Below are 13,299 nucleotides of genomic sequence, written 5' to 3'. Positions count from 1 at the left end.
TTTAATAGTTTTGCTGTTGCTATTAGGTCCCTTTTTGCTGCATCACAGTTTTTGTCAAACCATTTTGATTTCTTTCTCTTTAAATTTTTCTTTCTCTGCTTTTGTCTATTAAAAATTCCACTGCAGGCTTTATCTAAGATGTCATTAAAATGCTTAGTGGCTGAGTTAATGTCAGATTTGTTATTACCAATATTAGTATTCAAAATTCTGCAAAATCTTTTTGTTGCTCATCTGATGCTAATCTATCCGTGTAATTAAAAACACATAACTTATCCCATTTCCATTTTGGGGCATTTGTAACAAATTCACAGTATCTTTAACACTGCTTGGATTAAAATTTGTTAGTTTGAGAAGAGTAGAAATTTGACAGTGATCTGAGAAAATTGTGAAATTGTGTATTTTAAAATACTCAAAGTTATCGATGATGTCTGTTGTTGCAAGACCATAATCTACTACACTGTTTCCATTCCAGTGGTAACATGTAAATTTTCCACAAATATCTCCAGGTAGTCTGCCATTCATAATTCTTGTATTTGTGGTTTTACATAAATCTATGAGGTTTCTACCATACTTATTTTCGATCTTATCCATATTGCAGCGATTAACATGTGTATCAACAGAATATCCTGGTGGAACTGGTATATGATTTGAGAAATCATTGTCAATAAAATCTGGCAGTAATCCTACTCTGGCGTTAAAATCCCCTAAAATCATGACAGATCCAGAACAGCTATATTTTGTGATCAACTGTTCTAAACGTTCGAAAAATGATTCAGACTTATGTTTGGAATTTTCTGGTGCGTTGTAAACAAAGCAAATATATTGATGTTGTGAGCCATCAAAGTCGTGATGGAAGGACTGTGGTGACTTCATTCACATTTCTCCGCCACCTCTGGTTACCTGCAAGGACATTATTTGAACGTTGAGACAAGTCGTTCTTAATAGTAACTGTGATTCGCAATTTTTCAATAGAGTCTCCCAATTTCAGTCTCCCGATTTTCATTACACTTCCCAAACTTAACCTGACCGTCGTAATCTTTATATTGTCTAAGATGTTGACGAGTGTTTGGTGTCTAATCCGTGTGATCAAACCTGTCAAAACTTCGTCGGTGGCTACCGATGCAGCTGTGATGTTGGATACAACCTTCATTCTGATGGGACCACATGTCAAGGTAAGTAATGTAGACTTCTCATTCCCATTGCAACTGGCGTTGCTCATTGGACTTTACTATATTGTCATATCACATAATCTAAACTTTGCTTGAATTAGTGAAAGCCCTTTGGTTATTTGCTGTATTAGGCGTTCATGTATATTTACAATATCATCGTGATTTTATATGCCAAAACAGCGAACCAGTCCGATGTTCAACACGTGACATACAGTGTGTTCTTTAAAGCCGAACTTAATTGATGGCGTTCAATAACATATTTACATTGGTTTACTTACAGTCTTTCCGGTTTCTTATCGTTTTCAGATATCTGCGACAGAAACCCTTGCTTGAATGGCGGGAAGTGTTTCCCCTCTGTTTTTAACGCAGTGATGTGCAATTGCACGGGAACTGGTTTCGAGGGTGAAAGATGCGACGTTGGTTTGGTAATATTCTCAGGTTTAGACTCTCTGAAGATAGGCGTATCACAGCCTGTCACTCTACAAGCTAAACCATCACAGGATCTGGTCGTTACAGTGTCGAGCGATGACTTGATTGTTAACCCGCCAAGTGCGGTTGTGACGAAACAAATGACCTCTATGGAAGTAACAATAACACCAAAGAAATCTGGAGTCGTGTCGGCAGACTTTCATCTATCCGGATCAAGTGCTACTGATTTCAAACAACCACCACCACTATCGGTTGATGTACAAAACAGTTTTGAAAAGTTTGCCTATTGACGACTACACCATACCGAAGGGATGTCATACCGAACAGCTATCACAGTGTCCCGACAATCCTCAAATTTCACTGTCTCTGTCATCAACATTGCAATGGTACCAACTCAAAGGAAATGACCACGTTTTATTCACGTATGGTATCGCCTTCGTCAACCACGCCGAATTTTCTGTCCCACTTTCAATGAAGGGTGTTCAGGTTGTAAAATCTAGCGACGGGACTTTCCACTTATCAAGCGTGCCCTCACGAATGACCCCTGATATGGGCACGGGTGTATCCGATCATGCACAGTGTAATGACATCCCAATAACTATCTTTGATATGCAGGAGTTCGTACAGACTAGTTCGTTCAGTAGTACCTACCTGAATTCCATGGATCGCCATCTGCCCAATTGGATCTCCTTGATATATACCGAATACGGACTGACTTCCCAGAGCAAAATAACCTCGAAAGTTCTGAAAGGTTCAGACATTAACTCAATGAGTCCCTGCAATGGTGCCCCAATATTCGACGATGATCTGTATTCAGCATTTACATTTAATAGGCAGACACAGCTGTCAGTACTTGGTGACAAGATAGCACTACCGGAATCAAACGATCCTGATCAGGCGTTATGTTTGCTGATCAGTCTGTGTGATCCCAACACGGCCATAATGATGTTTCCACCAGGTTCCACACAAGGCCTTAAACGTCTTGAAATAGTTCGAGTGTTGCAGTCAAATGGTTTTGATGTAGAAACTGTTGGACTAGGATTTTCCTCTGAGGGAAAACTTCGAAAAGACGACACAGAGATCACACTGTGGAATGGCGACCATTCATTCACTTACTCTCAACCTGATGGGTACAACTTATGGCTCGAAGCACAAATATCAAGAGACACTCTCATTGGTAGCACAGGAGATTTATTTGACGTGTCAATAAATGGACGCTTGGTATTCATGCTGGCCGTGCAAGATCTAGATCAGGTATTTTATAGACTAGATGGAAAAATCAAGGGCCAGGGTAAAACAATACTTAGAACACGATTGGAACTAGATAATTTGGGATAATTGGATGGTGAAGTTATGTTTGTTTGATCTGCAAATGTAAGCTCATCTGCTTTACTTTCTAAGTTACACAATTCTTTTATGAGTAATTTGTAAAATTGCAACAATCAGCTAAAGAGCGCCTTACACTATTGAGAAATTTTAAAAATATGGAAATCCAATTATCCAAACTTAATTCCAATCGTATTTATGTGTATTTATCTCGACGGTACACTGTTTCTTTGTTAGTAAACATATGTTGATATACGACAGCATGTCTCTCATTTTGCGATTATGAATTTCTCTAATCTAAACTTATTCGACAGTTATATGAGTATTGCGTTGCCATCTATGTAAATTATTCCCCGATCGCATCTTCTGAATTGCATATTCATATTGTCCACACAAGACGTAAAGACAAATATCTAACAACGTTTAGTCATTCTTAGGACTATATTTGTTTTTCTCTGTATAACTCGACAACGCTATATACTTACACGCATTTTTACCTTTAGAAGTAGTCTGCCATCGCTCTGTTACAGAACATATCCCCCTATTAGGAAAAAGGCGGCTTTAATCCATGTAAGAGTCAGTAGCACAACCATTTTGGTGCATTTGTTATTATGACCATCACTTTAAAACAAGAAAGTTCAAAAACACACAACTTTGTCTTGTTCGTAATATATGAAGAAATCAGCATTAATCGAAATTCGGTTCATACATTTTTATTTTTATTGACAGGTGTTGAGCCATCTCTATCAGACGAGAATTGATGCATTGGTGTCCTTTGAAAGTCAGATTGATATTGAATTATCATTCCAAGTTCTTGGTTTACCTGTAACATTACAGCTTACTGGTATTGTATCAGCCGGTGCAACTGCCTATCTTTCACTAGGAGGTATGGACAAATCATTTTTAATGTTAAAGAGCATTTTTAACCCATTGAGCAATCGTGTATACTTCTTTGAGCACATGTGATCGCCTATCACCGTATCAAATTCATTTGTACGTGAATTAGAGCGCATTCAATTTTGTCATGGCATTTCCAAATACTGGGAGATCAATTCACCTTATTACTCTACTGAGATACATGTAACTGAAGAAGTTATAACATTGGAGCTTAACGTCATACGCTGCAAATATCAGTGTCCTTTGAATATAACAACAACAAGAATTGCATCAGCTGTTTTTGTACACACACACACACACACATGTATGTATGTATATATATATATATATATATATATATATATATATATATATATATATATATATATATATATATATAAGGCAAATTACTTCAAGTACTAAGTAATAATCTCTGTTACACTTACGTTTTATGCATCTTGCAATCTTAAGACAGAACTAAAATGTCTTTAGCCCATCACTCTTTTAAATGATTGGGACGTACCATTGTATTGTTTTCCTAGGTGGCATTGAAAGTTGATAAATAACATTTGTTTTGGTGGCGACATTTTGAAACCAAGTCAAAGCATTTTTAATAGCGTACATTTCTCACCGTTGATAATGTGCAGCCAGATCTTTAGTTACTCTAACACAAGCAAGCGATGTAAGCTTTGAATATCAGAAAAGCTTCACATAATCAATGCTGAAAAATCTACGCTATCAAACAAACGCTCTGACTAGGTTTCAAAATGTCACCACCAAAACTAATATTATTTATCGAATTTCAACGCCATCTAGGAAAACAATGGTACGTCCCACCCATATAAAAAGTGTCGGGTTAGGGATATTTTAGTTCTGTCCGAAGATTGTAGGATGCATGAAACTTAAGTAACAGGTATTATTACTTTGTACTTGACGTACTTTATCTTTTGTATTATAACGCTCTGCTTTTAGCATCGAACACTAATTTCCAAAGAGCACATTTGTATACTTCATTACATGTTTCAAGTCATTTTAAGTGTTGATGTTCATTCTGTCACAGGAACCAATCGTGAATGGTGTGGGCCTGATGCTGATCCTCCAGGATTTTTTGCTAACGTGTGGTTACATGTTAGCCCATTTGGAAACGAATTTCTCGATGAACTTTTTTCTGCACATGCAGAAGCTTTCTTATTCATAAACTATGACGTCACACAGAAAATGAACACCATGTCAAAATATCCAATGTTGCAGATTATCCAAGATGCTTTGCCTGCAGCCCAGCTTCTCTCTGAAAATATCACTTACTTTCAGAGTGAAATTGACCAAGTTACAGACGCTGGATATCAAACAGATTTCAGAAATCTCAGAGAAATGACCGAAACCTTGATTTTGAAAATACAAAATGCAAGCGTCGCTATTGCCCAAGGCAGTGCTGACATACCAAATATTTTGTCACCGATCAAGAGATACATTACGACCATGCAGGGAGTACTTCAATCACTGAAATCACAAACAACTGGACACTACAGAGATTCAATTGTTGACATTGAACGTTCCTTGAGAGTTGTAAAAGACAAGGTTGAATCATCAATGCATAACTATGTCTTACAATTGTTAAACATACCAAACCCTGTTTCAGGATTTGGATTGAGATTCGAGGGAGAGCTAAATATAGAATCATTGATAATAGGTGCTGTTGAAGTAGAGTTCGTATTGTCTGAAAACCTCGGACGCTGTAGCAGGTTTAGTGAGGTTTATGACTTTTTGGGTGAAGGTCGTGCTGTGCGAGGTTTGATTGTGTTGCAGAAGGAGATCGAGACAAAGTCTTTCTTTGTAGAAGCCTCAAAGGGTGCAGGTGGAGAGTTTGCAATTTCTTTGGCAGGTAACAATTTTCTCTTTCGATTCTTTTGGTTCGTAAATGTACTTGGAGTGTCTAAAGAGACTACTGTTATCATTGGCCCAAGTGTCGTGCGATACCAGGTAGATGGTAATGTGTGGGATGTGTGTTATGCATACATCTACGCACAAGCGACAATATTTGTGGCCTGGTCTGATCAAGAATGGACAGTTGGGGGCGAGTTCGGATTTGGGACGCAAAGCTTTCCGATGAGAATGACTGAAGCCTTGACCGCAGCAGCTGATAACTTTGGTAAGCAGGCGAAACGTCGATTGACTCAAGCACAGGGGATGGTCTCTGAAAAACAATCGGCCCTACAAAGGGTACAGCAATGGCTCGATGAAAAGAAATCTGAAGTTGATGAAGCAAATGGTGCATTTGATGACGCAGTTTTGAAATTAAGACAAGCACAGCTGGATCTCGAAGATTCCAGAGATAGAGTAGAGAGTGTACGAGATTCAGTCAGAGATAAAATAAACAAGGTTGACAATATATGCACAATAAAGTCTTGCAGGCGATCTTGCCTTCCAGGATTAAAAGCGGGAAAGTGTCGTGGTGCCTGGGGAATCACTCTTCCTTGCTTGAAGACAGATAAATGTGCAATACAGATATATGACCCTATCTGTGTTCTTGGAAATGCGGGATGTCACGTTATCAGAGGTCTAGCATTTGTTGGGTTGAAAATAGCAGATGGTGTTCTCGGTGTAGCGCCCCATGCATTGGATGCCGCAAAATTTGTTGTGCAGGTTGCAGAAATAGTTGTAGACGAGTCACGAATAGTTCTTGATGTAGCCAAAGCAGGATTAGATGTTCTCAAAGCTTCTGTCAGTGCAGCCCATTTCCTTCTCGAAGGGGCAAAAGCAGCCATTGAAGTCGTCAAGGAAGCTGTCGAAGTTGGTGTCGAGGTTTTCAATTTCATCATTGAGTTTGGTTTAGGTGCGATTGTAGACTTAAAGAGAGCCAGTTTTGAAATAACAGCTTCAACAGCAGATGTCTTTGTGTTTAAAGTTAAAATAGAGGTAGACCTTTTCAGACAGGGTATGCAAGAGGTAGAGGTTGTAATTGATTTCAAAAACCTACTTGAAAGCATCTGGAATGCAGCAGTACGAATTGTGAAACTACTGGGTGAGCTGCTACTACCACATAGGCGGCGACGGTCACTAGATAATTTCGGTTCACATGATTCCGTTGCCACTGACGTGACAACCGCTGAATCTGAATTTATGAGAGATAACGACATGCCACATGTGTCGGGGACTGATGAAAACAAACTCAGATTAGCCATGTTTGCCAAGAAGTGTTCTCGTTTCACAGAACTCATAGGATTTCTGATCGAAGCTGTCGATGTTCTCCATGAAGTTTCTATGTTATCAGAATATGACAGAGGCAATGCATCATTGACTCTCACAGAGACGGATGAAATGTTAGGCGATATGTCGGGTGCGTCGATGACTATGTCTGATTTGAATATGACAACAGCATCCTTCGGTTACAATATGACGGAGGCCACGCTTAATTCCAATATGACTGAAGAAGAAATCATGTCCCATCTGAGAGACATGAACATGTTGGAGAACCCTGTGATAAATGAATCGATGAAGGCACTAGAAATGCTAAAAGATGCAGGTATGGCGGGGATGTCAATGTCTTCCCAATACCAAATTCTTGGGCCTTGGAAGTCTGCTGTGGAAAATGTTACACGAGAAACATTCGAGAATGATCAATGTGCATCTTTCGAAGACTGTGTAGCATATACTTTCCATGAACTAGCTGACATGTATGGAGCTGTTGAGTTGCCAGAAGCTGAATCGATGAGGTCTCTTCTCACAAGCGCTGAAGACCATTTTAATTCCCTTTTGATGAACAACACACTCAGACTTGATGATGCAGTAGAAGTTTCACAAACTGTAAAATCTGCCTTGGAGGAAACAGTTGAATTGAAAGTTTTCTGTGCGTCTCCCCCAGAGATCTGGCAACACCCATTGAATCAAAGTGTCCTGTCCGGACAAACTTTGACTTTACATTGCAATGCAAGTGGGGATCCCGAACCAAGGTATTACTGGTATAAAGATGGCAATATTTTACCCAATCTTGATATCAATGACCTGACAATTGACGATGTTAATAGAGATGATAGAGGGCGCTATCAGTGTGCCGCAAAGAATCACATAAGTACTATTCTGTCTGATGAAGCATTTGTTGATGTATTTGAACATCCTGTTGCCACCGTGCATCCATCGGAAAGCATCATTCTTCAAGGCATGGAACCTAATTTTAAGTTTATATGTAATGTAAGTGGTAACCCAGAACCAATGGTGGTGTGGCATTTCACCCCTGACACTAGCACCATTAAGGAAATCCTCGCAAATGGAACAAGGGCATTGATTCTGAGTAAACCACAGGTAACAAGTGCTGGTAAATACTCGTGCACTGCCAGCAACATTGTAGGAAACTTTACTTCACAGGAAGCTAAGCTAACAGTCCGGCGAGTATCAATTGGCGTGCCTGTGATTGAAGCGATATTTGGCTTCTACCAGTCAATATTTGACGATGAACTTCCTGACGGAATGGTAAAAACTGATGACGAAAATGAGGAAATTACTGAGAGAAGGCTGCGAGAGAAGCTACAAGAGAGACTCAGTCAACTGCTTATGGTACCTCCGCAACGAGTTCAAATAAGTAAGGTGGAATACTCCATCACAACGGATCAACTTCATGGGGTCGTCAAGATCAAGGTTTATGGAATGAACTATACTGATTATACCACTGGCATGCAGTTCAGAAATGAAACTGAAATGCTGGACAGTCAATCGAAGGAAGAAGTTGACCTACTGCAAGAAAGGCTTGAAATTGCCGCTTTGGATGAGATAGTTTTATTTCAAATAGGTGCCTTCTTGATTAACATGAAAAGTGGAACACTATGGACCAAGGGACCACAGGCAACTTGTCCTAGAGGCCAAGGAATTAGTGACGAATTCGACTTTCTATGTGGTAAGTTACATGTAAAACCTGCCCTTCTGTGTGGTCGAAACATATCCACGATAACTTAACGCATGATAAAATATTTGCGTTTTAATACTTTCACGAGAGCAAAACATGCGTAAATAATATAAGAAAGAGAGGAGTTGAGTTACACATGAGATCTCAAAATTTGTTTATAAAATCGCTAACTGACGTAAATTGTAAAGTGACAATAATTGAAAGGTAAATAATATGGGTCTCTCTCTCTCTCTTCTCTCTCTCTCTCTCTCTCTCTCTCTCTCTCTCTCTCTCTCTCTCTCTCTCTCTCTCTCTCTCTCAGCCGAGTGTAAGCCAGGATACTACCGTTCGTCCACTCATATGTCAAATTCGTGCTTGAGATGCCCAGTTGGATCGTACCAGCCAAGCGTAGGGAACGACCACTGTGAATCGTGTGGACCGGTTTAACCACTGAGACTACCGGCACAAAAGAAGCAAAATCTTGTACGTGCACTATATTAATTGCCATGCTTGTGACAACAGGATAAGTTCCTATCAAAAAAAATATTGGCGTACCTTCTTTACCATCCTTTCAAAACTTGACCACTTCTTGTCTCATTCTATGACGATTTTAAACGTACACTCATTTAGAGGTTGCAGTGCGTGTCATGAATAGCTATAATACTGTCTCGCCTCCCATCTTGATACCGTCGTAGCTTTAGCAAGCGTGATGTTCAAGTTAAGGGACACACAAGACTTCTTGGTTGATCGTCTGTTGTGGATCATTAATATTCATAATTATTTATTGCTACAGGTATTGACGAGCCCGTTCCAACTACATTAATGCAGGGGGCAGCAACAGTTGTGACATCAGACAAAACTCCACTTAACGATTCTTTGGTGAGTATGGAATGAAATGTTAAATACAAAATTGTAAGGGTAGCATTCGGTACTGCAGTTGCGATCACAAAGAAGCATTATTGTATGGTAAGGCCAAATAAAATACAACGTAGAGAATCATGAGTGAGGATCTCGTCAAGTTAAACGAATAATCATCTTTTAATTGACTTTACTCTATCTAGATATCAGAGCAGTCATCGTCCCTCAGTGGTGGGCACTATGCAGCCATAGCTGTAAGCATTCTGTTCGCTCTGGCTGTTCTCGGCGGTAAGTGCATAAAACTAGCCACGACGTTTATAGACATCTACAAAAGATTATGATCCATGTGAGACGGTACTAAGGAAAATTTCATTTAATAATATCTCCTTCTCATTGATATACATCACAGAACAGTTACTGATGTACTCAATGTATGACTTCAAAATGGTCACATGGCACATGTGTGTACTAAAGTACTGACATAGAAATAGATTACTAATGATAGACTGAGGACGGACGATTGTGATTGGAAGCGCGTTAATAATACTTCATTGGCATACACAAACCGTGATGATATCCAACATGCCCATAGGTTTTGTTGTTCGCAGGTTTCAGTATGTTTACAGGATCGTGTTTTCTGTTTTAGTAAAAATGTCCTTGATCTTCTAGAAAGGCTGTTGAAACTATAAATACAAAATTGCAGCAAAAACGGGAATGTCAAACATGTATCTACAGTCTTATGAATGACCAAGCACCATCAGTGTATGAAGAAAGTCAACTGGGGACTTTGAATTTGATTCATCCTAGGTGTGATGATATACTGGCTGTGGAAAAGACGCATTTCTACTCCCACTGAAAAGACGAAAGAAGATATGATGATAATGAGGAGTGTACCAAATGATAGAAACACAGAGTGTCTGTCTCAGATGAACACCTATGCATTTGGAAACCCAATCTATACGACTGCATCTGAACAACAACAGCAGTGTGGACAAACAGACACGCAGAGAGACGACAGAACAAATGAAAATCTGTATGTGACGATGGATTGAGCAAACTCCTGCACAATTGTAGGTTTTGGACAACTTGCAATAAGGGCACTTTTGTTTGATAGTGACACAGAAAATGATCGCTAACAAAGTACACGTACGATGACTTTCCATTTCCCGAAGTGAAACGTCTCGCCATTTCATTTCTGTCATGATTAGAATGAATCATACTTGTATGCGGAAATAAGTCCCCTGGAGCTATCTAAAATAAAGGCAAACGCCTTTCACTATTTGAATTGTTAATTGCCGATTGCCAAGCTCTTCAGGTCTCAAATGACTTGTAGTTTCTGTTGTGATGTTTGACGTGAAGTGTTGACTTGTTGTTTTGAAGCTGTGTACACAAAACACAAACCATAACACTGAGTTGATCAATATACTTTAGATGAATCAGATGACGAATCAGTACTAACTGGAAAAATACTTTACTTCATAACAATCGTCAGCGATGACGTCCTCCTATATCGTCACTCAACATTCAAAGAGTTACGTATATTTTTATTAATCTTTATGAAACTTTTTCGACAGGAGAAACATTCAAATACATATTTTCTCATTGGCCGTCATAAACGTGTAATTGACAATTTCAGTTCTTTCTCCTTGAGTGACGATGACCAAATAAAACCACATCCATCTACCGGTGAGACGTAATATGGAGAACATCCTCTTTTCCCAGAGGGACTACAGTAATAATATACAAGACTTGGACAGAATTCATGTAATACGCTAACATCTGACATATTATAAATTTTCGTGACTACTTAACACATTTTTATTACCATTCCCATCGCTAAGATTGTTATCTTCTAGGGTTTTCATTTGGAGGGGGGGTCACTAAGTCATTTTTGTCAAGTCTATTTTCCATTATAATGAAAAACACAGTTTTTGTTCATCACATTAGAATACACAGTAACTACCCTTTTACGACGTTTATGACAAAATACGGGTTGTGGGAAAATTTAGTTTTTACACAGTTTGTATTAACCTCTAATATCATTTGCAATATACTACTTAATTAAGTTGTATTTTGAGCCTTCTTTAAACCGAATGATATTAACATTATACTACCCAGATAGATCGTATTTTGAACCTATTTTAATTGCACAAAGGGAAACCAAAACCGAAAGAGCGTGGCTGTTTTGCCAGAGGGAGAATATTTTGTTTTCAAAACCTCAGAAAAATATGTTGTTGTAGGCCTTTGATTTCGGAATCTGTAATTATATTCTTGAAATTACTGTGATATCTGTATTACATTATGTCAATGGATTTTATTGTTTCCCAACTCGCCCCTCAGTGAAAAAATGCATATCTTATTGCAAACGTCATTGAATAGCTTATATATTTTATATCGTTCTTGCAAACTTCTTAAGTTCTTTTGTAATTCCAATTTGGGTATGATACATGAAACATCTTTTATGCTTTACTTTTATATTAAACTAAAAATGGATGGAGACGTTCATCATTGGTGTGATACTGGTAAATGGGGAGAATATTACATGGAAAATGACTTTTTTGACACATTGTGAAAGGCTTATTGTGTTACCAAGCTAATGCATATTACCATTACTTGATCGAGCTAAATTTGAAATACGATAAAGAGTCACAAATATTTTTAAATTGCCTTGATCTAACTGTGTGCCACAAGTGACAAAATTCAAATCGATGATCGACGTTAATTCATCCTTGTTGTATATACCAGCTTACCATCACTAAAGGTTTCTATGATGACATCACGCAAAATCATTCTCATACACATTCCCGACTGGAGGCATCATGGGCCAGTGGCTAGAGCAGTGGACTCAAGATCAAAGGATGGCGAGTTCGAGCCCCGGCATGGCTGTGGTGTTGTGTCCTTGGGCAAGGCACTTTATTCCTCATTGCTTCTCCCCACCCAGGAGTGATGGGTACCTGGTAGGACAGTGGTTGTAATGTGTGTGTTTAGCTCTGCTGCGCTTATTGGCTGCACATGTGAGCTGTTGTTTGCTCCACAGGGAGTTGAGTGGTATCATATTAGGTCCAGTGACCAGGGGTAATAATAATTGTAAAAGCGCCTTGATCACATGTACTTGTGGATATGTGCGCTATATAAGAACCCAATATTATTATTATTATTGTACTTGGGCCTCAGCCCAAGTACATTTGTTTTCATTCCGTGGGAAAAAACTCTGTAAGGTATAACCATTTCTGGCTGAGACCAGGGAGGGCAAAATGTCTTGGCTTCATCTTTCTTGGCATAATAAATGGCGTAATGATGTTAACTGAATGGAAGTGCTGCTCTCAGCCAGTCTTGAATAAGTGAGATGTGAATATTAATGCTTCTCTATCTGAGTTTTTGCCACAAAATCTTCTGAATATAATCAAAATGTGCATCGAAATGCAACAATTAATGCACCCTCCGTTTCCTAGGCGATGGCACGACCCTTGCAACACCCACTGGACGAGCCAAAGTGGGAGGGGTAATTTCAGTTTGGTCGAACAAGAGGGCTCGAGACCAGAATTTAACATTTACACTTGAAACATGTTTAATCGCTGACAAGATGTGGACTAGTGTTAATCAAAGTAAATCTGTGAAAAGGAAAGGTTTTATATCCCGGACACAATGAAAAACATTACGACTGGAAACTGTACCCCCAGTTGAGAATAGTAATGCCCACAGCGATGGAGAACACTTATCCTTGAGCTGAGAAAACCAGACCATCATTTCGAAATAGAGCTGCAG

General features: G+C 39.0%; 2 protein-coding genes across 2 annotated transcripts in view; both read left to right on the top strand.

Moving 5' to 3' along the window:
• The window catches only part of LOC139144197 (fibrillin-1-like), a 136,296-nt gene that overhangs the window by 62,316 nt on the left and 60,681 nt on the right, over window positions 1-13,299 (top strand). The window lies entirely within an intron of this gene.
• On the top strand, window positions 1,888-12,037 carry LOC139144195 (uncharacterized). Its single transcript, XM_070714846.1, has 7 exons — window positions 1,888-2,852; window positions 3,654-3,810; window positions 4,861-8,688; window positions 8,999-9,159; window positions 9,470-9,555; window positions 9,738-9,822; window positions 10,342-12,037. Exons 1-4 carry the CDS (start codon window positions 2,070-2,072, stop codon window positions 9,121-9,123), a joined length of 4,893 nt encoding a protein of 1,630 aa, XP_070570947.1. The 5' UTR covers window positions 1,888-2,069; the 3' UTR covers window positions 9,124-9,159; window positions 9,470-9,555; window positions 9,738-9,822; window positions 10,342-12,037.

This window comes from Ptychodera flava, chromosome 11 (genome assembly GCF_041260155.1).
Source record: "Ptychodera flava strain L36383 chromosome 11, AS_Pfla_20210202, whole genome shotgun sequence".
Lineage (NCBI taxonomy): Eukaryota > Metazoa > Hemichordata > Enteropneusta > Ptychoderidae > Ptychodera > Ptychodera flava.
This window is presented reverse-complemented; position numbering and strand designations above follow the sequence as displayed.

What these genes read in the sequence shown, in the direction of transcription:
- LOC139144195 (XM_070714846.1), top strand. Translation starts at nt 2,070, where the DNA reads ATGAAGGGTGTTCAGGTTGTAAAATCTAGCGACGGGACTTTCCACTTA. An exon ending in CCGTGCAAGATCTAGATCAG is followed by an intron (nt 2,853 to 3,653) that starts GTATTTTATAGA and finishes TTTTATTGACAG; the next exon opens with GTGTTGAGCCATCTCTATCA. An exon ending in TGCCTATCTTTCACTAGGAG is followed by an intron (nt 3,811 to 4,860) that starts GTATGGACAAAT and finishes ATTCTGTCACAG; the next exon opens with GAACCAATCGTGAATGGTGT.